General features: G+C 63.8%; 1 protein-coding gene across 1 annotated transcript in view; it reads right to left on the bottom strand.

Moving 5' to 3' along the window:
- The window catches only part of Hmcn2 (hemicentin 2), a 121,214-nt gene that overhangs the window by 29,222 nt on the left and 77,033 nt on the right, over positions 1–14,959 (bottom strand). Inside the window, exons 50-68 of the mRNA XM_078048412.1 lie at positions 14,513–14,686; positions 14,282–14,395; positions 13,744–13,886; positions 13,252–13,402; positions 11,786–12,004; positions 10,224–10,337; positions 9,807–9,994; positions 9,373–9,469; positions 8,385–8,546; positions 8,133–8,246; positions 7,062–7,264; positions 6,316–6,397; positions 4,845–4,976; positions 3,868–4,011; positions 3,625–3,784; positions 3,412–3,536; positions 2,854–3,037; positions 799–896; positions 94–360 (exon numbers count right to left, since the gene is read on the bottom strand). Of these exons, the coding sequence (XP_077904538.1) occupies positions 94–360; positions 799–896; positions 2,854–3,037; positions 3,412–3,536; positions 3,625–3,784; positions 3,868–4,011; positions 4,845–4,976; positions 6,316–6,397; positions 7,062–7,264; positions 8,133–8,246; positions 8,385–8,546; positions 9,373–9,469; positions 9,807–9,994; positions 10,224–10,337; positions 11,786–12,004; positions 13,252–13,402; positions 13,744–13,886; positions 14,282–14,395; positions 14,513–14,686 (2,871 nt within the window). The remainder of the gene's footprint in view (positions 1–93; positions 361–798; positions 897–2,853; positions 3,038–3,411; positions 3,537–3,624; positions 3,785–3,867; positions 4,012–4,844; positions 4,977–6,315; positions 6,398–7,061; positions 7,265–8,132; positions 8,247–8,384; positions 8,547–9,372; positions 9,470–9,806; positions 9,995–10,223; positions 10,338–11,785; positions 12,005–13,251; positions 13,403–13,743; positions 13,887–14,281; positions 14,396–14,512; positions 14,687–14,959) is intronic.

The following is a 14,959-nucleotide window of genomic DNA, read 5'->3' as shown; positions in this document are numbered from 1 at the left end:
CTGCAGGAGCCCTGGGCTCCCCACCGCCTATGCACGCGTCCCCAGAGTCCCTTCTCCCTCCGGCCAGAGAGCCCTGGAGGACCGATGACCCACCCATCACGGTCAGCTGGAAACGTCTCCGCGCCTCGCCGGCCTCGCTCACGGCCACGCAGGAGTAGGTCCCCGAGTCGCCAACCCCCACCGTCCACAGCTGCAGGCCAGGCCCCTGCTCCAGGCTCTGCGGCAGGAAGGGCTGCCCATCCTTCACCCACGACACGAGGGGCGGGGGGCTGCCCCGGGCCTCACACGGGAGGACCACCGAGGAGCCCCGGGCCACCACGACATCATTCTGGAACTCCACCGGCTCCAGGATGGGGGGCTCTGTGGAGGGGGAAAGGGCAGGTACCGTTTTATTCCACAATAGGCAGCCCTCGCCCAGGACCTTTACACAAACCCTCCCTAATGACCCCATGCCCGCCTCCTGGACATGGCTCTCACCTCCAGTACCCGGCTTCACCACACCCTGAGTCCCAGAGGCAGGGCAAGGTGCCCTCCCCTGCGGTCCCCCAGCAGCCTCCCCATCCCCTGGTGGAGCTGGGCTGGCCCCTTTGCACCCCGCCGGACACTGGTGCCTGGCAGGGCCCTGGAACAGCTGGATGTCTGACCACTGCTCGTGAGACAGACGGGTGAGCAGAATCCAAGGCTGTGGACAAGTCTTGCTCAGCCTCGAAGCCCTGAGGCCAACCCTGGGCAGGGCTCGAGGGCCTTGATCCTCACTCACCAAGGTCAAGGGACCCGTGTGCCCACCCCGGTGCGTACCGAGCACCTGCAGGGTGAAGTTCCTGTCGGCCACTCCTGCCGGGCTCACGGCCACGCAAGCGAAGGTGCCGGAATCTTCCAGGTGCACCTGAGAAATCCTGACCCCAGGCTCCCCAGGTGGGGTGGCGGGCAGGCGGGAGACAGGCGGGGAGGACGCTCAATCCAGACGCCCCTCCCCGTGCCAGCCTGTCTCTCAGTGCCCAGCCTCTGTGAAGACCCCTTTCCTGGCCCCCGGATAAACCTGCGCCCTGCCCTTGCTCTGCTCCGTCCCCTCTGGCCCACCCTGCCTGTGGCCAGGGCGCCGTGTGCCCGACCCTGGCAGCGCTGGGGACCTGCCTGGGCTGTCCCCGTCCACCGCTCCACCTTCTGCCCCTCCTCTCCCACAAGCCCCTTCCACCCGACCTCCCCTCCCAAGCCGCTCTTGTCACAGTGCAGAGATGGCCCTGGTGACCAAGCTGACCACCAGCTCGGGCCTGGCTCCTGTCGTGCAGTGGGTGTCCCTCCTGAACCCGTCTTCCCGCCTGCACCCCTGGATCTTCTCCCCTGCTGCGCCCCTTCCCTGGGTCCTTGGGGTCGTCCTAACCCAAGCAGTGGGTGCAGCCCACTCGCTCTGGGCCGGTTGAGCCAGTCCCGGCGTCCAGTGTCACCCTGCTCTGACAGTCCCCAAATGTCTATCTCCCTGAACTCCAGATGGGAGACCAGCACTGCCGGCATCACCCTGGACGTCTGAGGATCCCTCAGCTGCCTGGTCATCGGGACCAAAGTGGAGTCACTTTGGTCAAGGCCACCCACAAAAACAAGCCAAGGAAGGTGGGTCATGAAGGAGGGCTCTCACTGGCCACCGCCCGACAGTGACTGTCACAAGAGGCTTCACCAGGAGCACCACTGCGCCCAGAACACACTTGGGCAAGACCAGCTGTCCAGCAGGCCGGCGGGCACTGGGGCAGGCAGCCGAGTGCCCTTGTGGCCACGGATCCTGTTTGGAAGCCTCGCAGGCAGCCCTCGCTCTCTTTGAAAGTCCCCTGCCTCGGCCTCTTCCAGCTGTTCACAGACAGGCCTCGTCACCTCCTGAGCATCTCCTCTGCTGCCACTTAGGCTGACATCCCCAGGCACTGGGAGAGCGCTGCAGCCTGCTCCCCACAGCGCCCGCTCAGAAAACAGGACTCAGCCTCCCAGGGTGGACTGAACACCTCAGGTCAGACTCAGCCCGTGGGAGTCCAGCCACCGCCTCGTCTCTTCCTGATCTCGGAACTCCACCAGCCGCTCTCCAAACACACCCGCGACCTGCCCACGCCACGGCTCTGACCCTGGGGGCTGCAGTGACCGTCTGCCTTCCCAGCTCTGCCCTGGGGCCCCGGCCTGCTGTCCATGCTGCAGCGAGAAGGACCCGAAAGGCCCAAGCGACAGCCCCAAGGGTTGATGTGAACCCGTATCTGCGCCCCGTGCTCCTGAGCACCCAGGTGCTCTTGGACCTGCTGTCCCTCTGCCTGCACCTCGTCACCCATCCTGAGCGCCCTAAAATAGTACCCTCCTCGGCCCCTTCCCCTGCCCCCGCCCCCAGAGCTTGCCCTGCCTATGCCTCCCCAGAGCACACACTGCTGGTGACACGTCCTTCTGTATGCTAATGTTCTGTACCTGCCTGGCACGTGACATGCAGGGACATGGGCTGTGTCGTGCTCACTGCTCTGCCAGGGCCTGGAACTCTGCGTGGAACAGTAAGCACTTCATAGGGTCGTTGGATGCATGAATTGGCTCAGGCACCTTCTTTCAGAAAGCCCTCCCTGATTTTCTCCATCTGTCCAGGCTGAGTCAGGCAAGACACAGTGCTTCTGCCCACTCTGTGCCATCCCCAGCAAGCTGTCCGAGCACTGAGGGCAGAGGACCCTTCCTTTCCAGAGCTCCATCTGGGGGTGGATCCCCTCTCTCTCCTCACTATCAAATTCTGTCTGTTGCTACTATTTTTATTCTAAGACCCGAGCAGAAGCATTTTAAACCAAGCTGCCTGTTCGTCTGGGGCCTGCGGCTGGTGGCCAGTGGCTGAAGCCTGTCCCCTACCTGAGGGTGCGACCAGAGCTGTGGAGGAGGGTGCGTTGGGAGAGCGGGAGGGGCAGGCCGTCCTTGAGCCAGCTCACGTGGATGGGCGGAGAGCCCTGGACAGGGCACGCCATGGTCACCATCTCCCCCGGCCTGCTCACCAGGGTCCCTGCGCTGCCTGCTCCCTGATCAATGGTGGGAGGAACTGGGGGAGGCAGAGGAAAGAGGGTGATGGGGGCCTGGGGAAAGGGGCTCCCAGGGCACCCAGGGGCCTGCCCAGACCTTCTGCCACCAGCAACCAGTGTGCTGGGGGTTCCCAGAGCCTTTTGCACCCCCACGAGGGGTGAGCCGCTGTGGGGCACAGCCTGGCCCCAGCCCTCTCGTCTCCCTTTATCCCCAGACTCAGCTGCACCCTGGGCTGGAGGATGAGGCCGGGAGGCCCAGGAAGGTCAGAGTGGGTGTCACCCAAACTTGAACCCAGGTCTCCCTACCGTGTCCTCCTGTGGCCCTCCAGCTGCCCCCAAGGGGGCCCCATGTTGGCCGGGCTGCTGTGGCCTGGGACCCTGGGCCTGCTCCTACCCAGCACGTTCACGGTGTGCAGCCTGGCGTCCTCCCCAGCCGAGTTGTGGGCCACGCAGGTGTAGGCGCCCGAGTCCGAGGCCCTGAGGCCCTTCAACACCAAGGAGCCGCCGTCCAGGTAGAACCTGCCGCAGGGAGACGGGGAGGGATTGCCGAGGACAGGTGCCTGTGGGCCGGAGGCCCTGCCTCCTGGGGAGGGCACGTGGGCCTTACCGGAGGTGGGGGCCTGCGCCCTGGCCCAGCGGGCTGCCGTCCTTCAGCCAGGCCACGTCGGGAGGCGGCTGCCCCTCGGCCTCGCAGTCCAGCCGCACCTCCTGCTCCTCCAACACGCTGTGCTCCTGCGCAGTGCCCGAGCTCCTTATCCGGGGGGCCTCTGTGACAGGGGCAGTGTGAGGCCCGGGGCCGCGGCAGGGCTACCCTGGAGGGTGTTGGAGAGGGGTGGTGGGCGCAGCCTACCCAGCACGGCCACCACGAAGTCCTTGCGAGCCTCGGCCAGGGCGTTCTCCGCCACACAGGTGTAGGTGCCAGCCTGGGCCGGCTGCAGGCCGCTCAGCTGGAGGCGGCCTCCCCGAGAGACCACACGGCGCTCCACGTTGCTCTCTGCAGGGCGGAGAGGGCCATGAGTGCCCCGCGAGCTCGTGAGCCCATGGGGAAGCAGGGCCCTGGGCAGGGCTCCTCTTCACACGTCTCCCCCTGCCTCAGCTCCTGACCGCGGTTCCTGTCAACCCCTATGTCCTTGCACAGCGACATCTCTCTCCACGGGACCCAGTGTCCAGGACCTGCTGCAGGCCCAGCTCTCACCCCACTCACCCTCATAGCAGGTCAGGTGTGTCCACCTCCCAGCAGCAGGCGCTGCTCTTAGACCCTTCACCAAAGGTAAACCTGAGGGACACGGTCCCTCCCACACCTGTCCAGGCTTCTGAGCAGGTGAAGCAGCCACTCACTGACCCCACGTGGGTCACTGGGCCCCCGGGGGCTCTGCTCGCTAGCAGGGAACGCATCCTCCTTCTTCCTCCCCAGACGCCCTTCTACACCCCTGCCCTGAAGCCTCTCTGGCCGCCCGCCCTGCGGTCCACCGGACCTTGTTCTCGTCCGTCCAGCTGGTTTTAGCACAGAATGCCCCGCCAACGTCCTGTGCCTGACCTGGAGCCCGGGCGCCCCTGGCAGCCTCCCCTGGGCCTCAGCCTGCACTAGGCAGAGCTCGTCCCTGTCTGGCGGGGGCTGACTGAGGCCCCATGCCGTGACCCTCCAAGCCCCCAACAGGTGAGTTCTGGGCGTTTGGGCTGGGACCAGTGACAGGAAAGACACCAGGGGAGGGCCTCCGCACACTGCCAGCCTTGACTTGGTCAAGTGAGAACATCAGTGACCACCAACTTCCCGGGGGCTTCGTGGCCCCTGCTTTGCAGTGGAATTCAGGGGGGCAGTCCACTCACCCACGGGCATTCTGTCTTTCAGCCACGTAACAGTGGGCGCGGGGACCCCTGACACATCACAGGCTAGGACCAGCGGGCTCCCCGCCGTCTGGCTCACTGTCTCCGTCTGGGGGTTCTCAAACGTTGGGGGCACTGCAGGAACGAAGCCAGAATACAGAGCCCTGAGGCTCTTCCTCGTGTCCTTCCTCCAGGCAGATCGGAGGCCTGGAGCCCCCTCCCCTACGGTTAGGAGCTCAGAAACCTCCAGAGCAGGGACCCCCCAGACAGGCTCAGTCTGCACGGCGTGGGGAGGGGTGGTTTTAGTCACACATGGATCAAGAAGCAGCTGCTGGTTATTCAGTGAGAAAGCCGAGCGCAGGCAGCGTCCATTCAGCCCCAGGTGAATGCACGGCTCAACACCACAGCCCTGAACCTGTGCCAGGACAGGCATCACTAGTCAATCCCAGCAAGCTCCTGCTCAGCCAGGATGAAGCTGTGCACCCAAGAAGGCGTCACCAGTGGAACACAGTCACCTGCCCTCCCACTGAGGCAGGTCAGGAGGGGCTGTGGGCCTGGAGCAGCGCCCGGGTGTAAGCCATCGTCGAGGGTCACATTCGGTATGGCTCAGGGTGGGATGCACCGGCTGCTGGCCTGGCTGAGGCAGACAGCTGTGTCCCCACCCCACAGCCTGCACCTCCCCTGCTGCAGCACAGCTCTAGCTGAGCGCTGGTGAGTGAGGACAGCTGCCCTCCCAGCCTCTGTGCCTGTGGGGGACAGCCGCCCAGCACGCACACAGGCCCTCTTCCCTGCCTCCTGCAGGCAGGACAGGACGCAGTGTCCCCACATCAGCCACGTGAACAGGGACAGTACCCTAAGAGGCCGGACTAACAAGGGGACAGGAACCTGGAGGCCCAAAGGACAGAGGAGCCGAGTGGCCCCCGCACAGACACCGTCCCCCAGGTGGCCCCTGCACAGACACCCCCAGGGTCTGTACGGGAGGCAGACTTTGTTCTCCTTTAGTCCCCGTATGCGGGTTCTTCCGTCCCACAGCTAGGTTTGTCTACACCCTGACATAGCTGACCCCGAGGAACCTGGCCCTGCTCCCCGGACAGCTTGGACAGGTCCCTTCACCTCCGCTTGAGAACACGTCCTGTCAAATGCCCCCTATGTTCTGCCCCAGGGCTGGTGGGACATGAGGCGCCATGCTCAGGCCTCCCACCCCAGTGCCAGGTGGCCAGCTCTCATAGCAGGTCAGGTGCGCCCAGCTCCCAGCAGCAGGCGCTGCTCTTAGACCCTTCACCAAAGGTAAACCTGAGGGTCACGGTCCCCCCATTAAGCCCCACAGAGCAGGTCACTGGGGTCCTCTTTGAGTCCTGCGAGGCCTACTCTTTGGCACCTGGCCACGCCACCTCCTTCCAGCCATCGTCCACCTCATCCTTGGCGGCCTGGTGCTCCGGGGGCTCCTGGCCCTGCTGGCCAGGCCGCAGCTTACCCTGGACGGTGAGGATGAAGGTCCGCGTGGCCTCCCCCGCCGCATTCCTGACTTGGCAGCTGTACACACCCTTGTCCGACACCTGAGGCGGGAAAGGCACCTGAGGCCCTGCAGCGGGGGAGGTGCCTGGCGCCCCCACAACACCCAGGCCTCAGAGACCTCCAGAGCAGGGACCCCAAACAGCCAGTCCTGCTTGGGCAGCCATGGACATGGGGGCCTCTGGCCTTTCCCAAGAGCTCCAGGAGGCCAAGGGAGGCCCAGGGCCAAGGCCCAACTCCCTGCGGAGCTGGAGCTCGGCAGGAGGAAGGGCCAACAGTCCACGGCAGACCCTCGAGGGTGTCTGACCACACCAGAAGGGAAGGGCCCTGGGACAGACTCCTGCAGCCTCAGACGGTCAGCCATGACCTGGAAAAACTCTTGGTCCCGGGAAACCGAGGCAGGCGGCAGGGAACGGACCTGCTCAAGGGCATCCCGGAGCCGGGCAGAGCCAGGGCTGGGGTCTGACCTCGGGGCCCGGGCGCCTCCCAGGGCTCCCCTGGAGACTGTCACTCAGTGTGGGCTGCGCAGGTCTAGGAGGCGGGAGCCCCACACCCTGCCACGACCGCCCTCCCCCAGGCCTCCTGCCCTCCCCCAGGCCTCCCGCCCCCCCAGGCCTCCCGCCCCCCCCCCAGGCCTCCCGCCCCCCCCCCAGGCCTCCCGCCCCCCCAGGCCTCCCGAGCTGGAGGTGACATGCTCATGGCTCTCACCTGCGAGACCAGGATCTCCAGCCTCTGTCCACTCTGCAGAACCCGGGTCCGCTGGGCCAGGGCCAGGGGCTGCCGGTCCTTGTACCAGGTCACAGCCGGTTCTGGAAGCGAGTCTGTCTCACAGCTTAGGACAGCCTTGTCCCCAACCTGCACCAGGACTGTCTCCTGGGGGCTGTTGGGAGCCCGCCTAAAGGTTGGGGGAACTGAGGATAGAAGACAGCCCAGTGAGGCTCTGTGGTCTTCCCCAGGTCCTCCCTGGCCCTACCATGATGAGTGGCCTATGGAGGCCCATGAGGGACACACAGTGACTCCACCCTGGTGGCTGGTGCAGACCCAGGGGAGCTGGGAAGAGAACCCAGACAGCACCCTCGGACCTGCTGGATGGCCAGAGAGAGCCTCTTGCCCTCTCTGGGCCTCAGCCTCCGGGGTGGGTGGGAGGAGGCAGGGACAGCCCCCCCTCCCCACTCTTTCCTGTAAGAGCAGCCCCCAGCTGGGGCAGAGACCTCCAAGGGGTCCCAGCCAGGGGTCCCATTCCTCTCTGGAATGCAGAAGCCCACTCCCTGCACACAGCAGGTGGGCACAGGCAAGTGAAGGAGCCACCTCAGGGCTACAGAGAACCCTCCAGTGAGTCCTGGCTTGTGACACCTTGGGCCAACTTTCCCCAGGAGGATCCTAAAGATAAGGAGCCTAACAAGCCCCATGCCAAGCAGCTCTTGAGACCAGAGAAGGGCCTCCCACCTTGACCATCACGGAAGCCCACCACGAGCCTTGCGCTGGGTTAAGTGCCATGTGCATCATAAAACGGTCACTTTACACATGAGAACTCTGGGGCTCAGAGAGGGGGAGCAACTTGCTCAAGGTCACAGAGCAAGTGAACACGCAGCTGAGTGTCAAACCCCAGTGCATCCAACTCCCAAGGCTTTGGTCTTAAGCTCCATGCTAGACCGAGCCACCTGGGTTCTCTCCCTTCAGAAGGATGGGGGCCCAGCTGCAGATAGTGCCAGCTGCCCTCTGCTGCACTGCTGCCGGGGCTGATGGAGCACAGGAGAGGCTGCGCAGGGCAGTGCCTACCCAGCACGCTCAGCTGCACTGCTCTCTGGTCGCGGCCGGCGGCGTTGAGGGCTTCACACAGGTACGTCCCTGAGTCCGACTGCTGGACCCGCGCCAGCCGCAGCGTGTGGGTGCCTGCAGAGGAGCAGTCCTGGCGCCAATCCCCAGGGACTGTCCCCCACCCCCGACCCCTCCCAGCCGCACAGCCCTGCCCTGGGTTGGAACAGCAGCCGCCACAGCCCAGAGCTGGGCCCAAAGCCTCAGTTTACCCACCAGGCAGCAGGAAAGCATCCTCCCCCAGGGAGAGGGCCTGGCCGTCCTTGTACCACGTGACCTCGGGGCTCGGGTGTGCATGGACTTCACAGGGGAGAGAGACGCTGCTGTTGAGGATGGTGGTGACCTGCTCCGAGTGCTGGCTTGTGATTCGTGGTGGGACTGTCCCCATGGCCACCGGAATAAAAGACAGACATCAGAATGCACAGGGACAGGGGCAGAGGGCCAGCAGGTGACACACCGAGGGCTCTACCAAGCTCCTGGGGTTTCCTGCAGCCCTGTGCAGAACCTCTGTGGGTCCTAGCTCCTGTCCACACGAGCACACTGAGGCTTGGAGATCAGAGAGGGACAGTCACTCTTCCAAGCCCACACAGCTATCAGTGGCAGAGACAAAATTCCTGTTCCTTGGGTCCGTGACCTTGAGTGCTTAGCCCTGCCCGCTTCACTCCTGAGGCCACAGCTGTCCCTGCATCTGAGCTCAGGAGAATGTAGACTGAAGAAAGCAGGCTCAGCAGGAAGCCCCACGCCCTCACTGCCGGCCTCTCCAGGTGTTTCCACAGGTGAAAGCCAGGCTCAGCCCCGCTCAGCTGAAGGCCTGGGCCCAGGAGAACACTCAGCTCCAGGCCAGGTATACAGTAGGTGCTCAAAAATAGTGCTGTAAGGGGGCTGGGGTTGTGGCTGAGGTAGAACCTCGCCTACCCTGTGTGAGGCACTGGGTTGGATCCTACAATAAAGATCTTGTGTCCACCTGTAACTAAAAATGAACCTAAAGACCTGGTGCTGTCAGGCCGGGAAGAGCCGTCCCCCGGCTGCCTGACAGCTGCTCAGGACCATCTGGAGATGGCCCAGTAGGGACCAGGGTCCTCAAACGCTCCCTGCTCAGGACATAGCTGGTGTCAGGCTGGGATCCCTGAACTCTGAGAGCGGGTCCCAGAGGTCCCCGCGGGAGGGACAAAGCACTGGCAGGGCCACGGGTGCAGCCGCTCACCTTGGACCCTGAGGGTGAAGAGCTTCTCCGCGGAGCCTGCCTGGTTCTGGGCCACACACATGTAGCTGGCAGCGTCGGCCACCTCTGCCGTAGACACCTGCAGGTGCCACAGGCAGGTGGCTCTGGTGGGAGCTGGAGGCCCCTTGGCCTCCCTGCCCCACCCTCCAGCTGCTGTGAGGCCCTGTCCCTGCTGCCCCATAGCAGCAGCAGGTGGCCCAAGGAGACCAGGAGGACCCCTGTGACGCCCCTCCATCTGGGGCTTTGTGTGACACTCTTTCTGGGGCGCAAGGTTGGTGTTGGGCCTTTCTCTGTAGCAAACTGGATGTGGGCGGCTACGGGGGGCTGCACCTGTCTGGACCCTGGAGGCTGAGGGTGCCCCCTGGAGCCTAGGATCCTAGGTGACACCTTTAGCCCGGGGGGGGGGCTGTGCCCACCTGCAACACGTGTCCATCCTCTAGGACCTGCAGCCGTGGACTTGGGGAGAAAGGCAGCCCGTTCTGGAGCCACAAGAGGGTGGGCGGGGGGTTGCCCAGGGCCGGGCACTGGAGGCTGACGCTGCTGCTGGCGTTGACAGTCACCTCCTCCACCAGCTCCTCTGTGTCACCCAAGATCACAGGCGGGGCTGGGTGGGGGAGAGAGGGTGAGCAGCGGCCAGGCTCCTGGGCTGGGGTGGGCCTGGGGCTGAGGGCAGCGCCTGGGGCTCCTGTGCCTGCTCGCCAAGCCCTCCCAGGAGGCCACAACTCCGAGGGTGAGCGGTTCTGCCTGGCTCAGGCCCCACTGGGAAGCTCGGGCGACCTGGCCCTGCAGAGGGAGGCCCAGCCTGCAGCCCCCACCCGCACCCCTGCACTCACTCAGCACCAGCAGCTCGTAGTGCAGCCAGTCCTCGCCCACCTCGTTGGAGGCCTTGCACGAGTACCTCCCGGCATCCTCAGCCCGCACCAGGGGGATCTGCAGGATCCGGCCTCCTGCAGGGACACAGGGCAGAGGCCTGGGCTTGCCGCGAGCCCCACCCGAGAGCGAGGAAGCAGCTCTCTCCTCTGGAGGGGGCTGAGGACAGTTCCCACTCCCGCCTCATCTGTGCCATGGAGAGAATCAGGTCCAAGGGCAGCTCACGGCTTGCTGGGAGCCGGGACCCAGGGCACTGGCGCTGTGGGGCTGCCGTCGTCCACCTTAGACAGGAAGACAGGCTCCCAGCAGCGGCCAGCAGGAGGGCAGCCGCTCCAGGCTCAGGTCTGTGGCTGTGTGGAGCTGACCCCTCCCAAGGACGGCAGGGGACGGGCAGCAGGTTAACGGCCTAGGAGATGCCCGGGAGGCAAGGCTGGCAGACGCCGGGTCTGCAGCAGGTGGAGTGACCAAGAGCCAGCACTCTCCATAGAGTGCCAGGGGACAGAGCCCGGAATGATAGGCAGCTCCCGGGCTGAAGTCAGTTGAGTTTGAGGTCAGGATCAGAATTCAGGTCATTATCTTATGACCACCACCATGACATGCTGAGGATTAGGGTCAGTGGCCAGGGTCAGAGGTCAGTGCTGGGGTTGGAGGTCAATGGCCAGAGGCAGGGTCAGTGGCTGGGCTGGGTTCAGTTGACAATTGGGATTGGCCTGTGGCCAGGATCTGCATTAGGGACGAGAATGTGACTGAGCCCACTGAGCACTAGGATCTGGAGCTGGTGTCCAGGTCAGAGGCCAGTAGCAGGTTAGGGGATTGCTACAGGGATTTCAAACAGGAACCAGGGACTTTGACTAAGCATGGCCTCTCCCAGAGCCTGGGGAGTTCGCCTTCCTTTTGAAGGGCCCAAGTACAAACCTCGTGCGACTTGCTCACGGTCAGCCATGCGACTGACCATGCGCCCAGCAGCCCACTGCTGCCCAGACCCGGCAGGACACAGCACACAAGCTAAGCTGGGAAATCGTCCAGTGTCCCCTGCCATGGACCACAGGGCCCTGCCCCTCGGGTACCAGCCATGGGTCTCAGTTCCACCCCCTGGGACTTTTAATTCAAAATCATCCAGAAAAGTGATCACAAAATAAAAAGCTCATTTGAAAATTAAATAACCTTAACTAAACGTATATTTGAGGTGGTGAAAAGAGAAAGTAATCCTCCTGAGTCGTGACCCAGCAAGAGCCTCCTCCAGGCTGCGGGCTGAGCCCAGCTGAGACCTTAGGTAAAGGCCACAGAAGAGGGAGGTGACACTTCTGCTGATACTCCAGGTCATTCGGGATCCTGAGGCCAGAGGCGGGCACGGCCCAGAGTGGCAAGCTCTGTGCTAAAACCTGCGGCAGACAGTGACCAGGGCTGACCCTGCCAGCCCGCTACAAACTGCAGCCAGGGGCCCGAGTGGCCACACACCTCGTTCCAGGTCACACAGCAGGTGGCTCACAGGAGAGCCCCAAGCTTCTCTCAGAGGCCTGCCTACCTTGTAGCACAGAGACGCCATCCGTGGCCGAGAGGGGCTGGTCCTCCCTGTACCAGGTGAGCTCGGGGGGCGGGATGGCATTGGTGTCGCAGTACAGGTAGGCTGGGTTGCTCTCCACAACCTCCCGGTATTCCGTCACCCCACCCAGGGCCTCCTCCTCGTGGGACAGGATCTCGAAGGGTGCACCAGCCTCTCCTACCTTCTGGAACATGGGGGGCACTGGGTGGGGAGACAAAGCTGTTAGGAATCACAGCAGGGGGACTGCACCTCTGCCCAGAGAGTCGCAGAGACACAGAATCGCCTTGGGTCAAGGTCTTCTTAAATGCACTCCCTCCTTGGCTGGTGCTATTGAGCAGCTACTCTGTGCTGGGCACTGGGTGGTGCTGGGGCCTAAGGAGCTCGTGTCTAAGGGGCTTGAAGACTCCTGGGGACGCAGAAGTACTGTCTAGGGCAGGAAGCCAATGCTAAGCTTTAGCCAGCATTTAACAACCACAGAGGCCCAGACCATCAGATTTCAGGACCAGAAGGGGCCCAAGGTCAGCTGTTTTGGTCACCTTCATTTGGCAAAGGATGAGACTAAGGCTTGGAGGGCACAGCCAGCCCAGGTCATGCAGCCCGTTGACAACGGAGCCAGGGTGTGGGGCCTGGGGGCCAGGGGGCCAGCAATGAATCAGGGTTGTTCCTCCTGCCAGGCCACTGCCCAAGCATCACAGCAAAACCTGGCCCATCAGCGGCCCCACGTGCCCATCAGCCTCCCTAGTTTCCTGCCTCTGAGTCTCCCTGCCTCCCAGCTCCTCTGCCTCCCTGTTTCCCTGCCTCCCAGCCTCCCCACCTCCCTGTCTCCTGGCCTCTCAGTCTCCCTGCCTCCCAGCTCCTCTGCCTCCCTGTTTCCCTGCCTCCCAGCCTCCCCACCTCCCTGTCTCCTGGCCTCTCAGCCTCCCTGTCTCCCAGCCTCCCTGCCTCCCAGCCTCCCCAGATCCCTCCTCCCTGCCTGCTTCTCTCCTTCCCTACATCCCTTTCTCTTTACTTTTTTCCCAAAGGAAAACATCATTCACAAAAGCAGAAAGAACACAAGGGCCGTGAGTGCCCATGAGCAGCTCCCACGTTGCCGACTCGCGGCCTTGGACTCACTCTGGACCTGGACGCTGGAACCAGATCCGCGGGCTTCCTAATACAGTGAGGGGCATCTGTAGGGGCTGGGCCAGGTTTGGGTTCACCAGAACCAATCCAGCTCTCCTTAGTTGTGTGCGGGGCCGGAGCCCTGGGCTCAGGGCCTCGTGCCCAGCGGTGGCGGGCCAGGGTGGTGCTGCTGCCCAGGGTTGTTGGGCTGGGGGCGGTGCCTGGTGGGCTTCCTTGCCAAGGGCTGGTGCTCCATGCTGACAGCTGCCCCAGGGGTCGAACTGGGGAACAACAGGTCCCTCACCCTCCTGGCCACCACCCACCCCCGCCCCGCAGGCCACGCTCACCCTGGATGAGCACGTTGAAGTCCTGGTCATCCTCCCCAGCCACGTTGGTGGCCACGCACAGGTATCGGCCGGAGTCGGAGACCTGAGTGGGCTGGATCTGGAGCAGCCGCCCCTCCCCTAGGACGCGGAGGCGCTGCCCGGGGGCCACGGGCTGCGGGGACAAAGGGGTTACAGAGATGGGGGGTGCAGAGAGCACCCAGACAAGGGTGCTTACATCTTAATAAAACACCACACAGACGGATGGGGACACCCTGCAACTTGGTGAAACCAGATCCAAATTAATAAAAATTGGAAAAGAAAGAAATGGGCAAGAGGAGTAGGGTTGCTGCTCCTGAGACACCCCCACCCACCGGAACTGGTCTATACCAAAATAGACAGGGTCCATGTGCCCGGGCCAGCTCGGGGCCCTCTGTTTTCTGGGCTCTTTTCTGGAAGATTCCAAGCAGAGCCAGTGGGAGCCCCGGTGAGGGCCCGCCCGGCCCGGCCACTCACCCGCCCGTCCTTGTACCAGCTGATGGAGGGCGGGGGCGCGGCCCAGCACTGGCACTCCAGGGTGAGCGTGCTGTTCACCTTGGCCTTCACCTCCTTCACGCTGACCGCCCCCAGGGGGTCGTCTTTGGAGATGGAAGGGGGAACTGAAAAGCCAGTGTGCAGGGAGTGAGTGGCCCTGGGGGGACACCCTGCTCAGCCTGGTCCCGGGGCAGCCCCTGAAGCAGGCCTGGGGTGACCCACTCATGGGCCACCTGCCATGGCTACGGGACAGGGAGGTCTAAGGCAGGGGACTCCTGGGGCAGCTTCGGATGTCCTTCTGGAAGGTCTGAAGCTGCAGGGCCTCTGGTTACACTCACAGCAGAAGTGGCCGGGGGAGGCCAGGACTGCCCATGGCCCAGGTCCTACCCACTCCTCCTGGGCCCTCAGCTCCACAGTGGGGAAGCACAGGTCCCCACAGCAGCCTAGTGACCATCAGGACGGTGCCCTGGGTGTCAGGCAGGGCCCTGGGTGTCAGTCAGTGTCCCCGCGTCCCACTCACCGAGGACCTCCACGTGGTAGTTCTTCATGGCCTCCCCGAGTTCGTTGGTGACCACACAGGTGTACTGACCGGCGTCCTCCTTCTGGGCATCCAAGATCTGCAGCCCGTGGGTACCTGCTCAGGGGACAGCGGCCAAGGTCACCTGCAGCCACACCTCACAACGGCTCCTTCCTCTGACCCAGCCTCGTGAGCCGTCACCTGTCCCTCACTCCCTGCTCCCAGGGGCGGTACCTGGAAGCAGCTGGATGTTCTTGGAGGCCTCAAAAGGGACCCCGTCCTTCATCCAGGTGATGTTGGGGGAGGGGAAGGCCAGCGCCTCGCAGATCAGGGAGATGGGGTTGTTGACGATCACCGTCACCTCTTCGTCTGCACTGTCCTCCGTCACTCCCAGGATGCTGGGAGCCACTGGGGGTGGGAAGGGACCCGTGAGCACAGATCCCCAGCCGTGGCCCCGAGGACTGGGACGGCCTCGGATCCTGGTTCTCGGCTTTGGTGACACTGTCATTTGCACTATACCAACGGGACACTGAGGCTCAGAGGAGCCACATATGGAGTGTCTGGTGTCCAGTTCAGGCCTGGCGTCCAGCACCAGACTGTCCAGCACTGAGCGGCCACCAGGGAAGAGGATTACTTCTGCCTGGGTCCCCAGGACGCCTCATGTAAGCACACGGTACACAA

Source organism: Ictidomys tridecemlineatus, chromosome 4 (genome assembly GCF_052094955.1).
Source record: "Ictidomys tridecemlineatus isolate mIctTri1 chromosome 4, mIctTri1.hap1, whole genome shotgun sequence".
Lineage (NCBI taxonomy): Eukaryota > Metazoa > Chordata > Mammalia > Rodentia > Sciuridae > Ictidomys > Ictidomys tridecemlineatus.
Note: the sequence above shows the minus strand (reverse complement) of the source record. Positions and strands in the feature narration are given on the sequence as shown.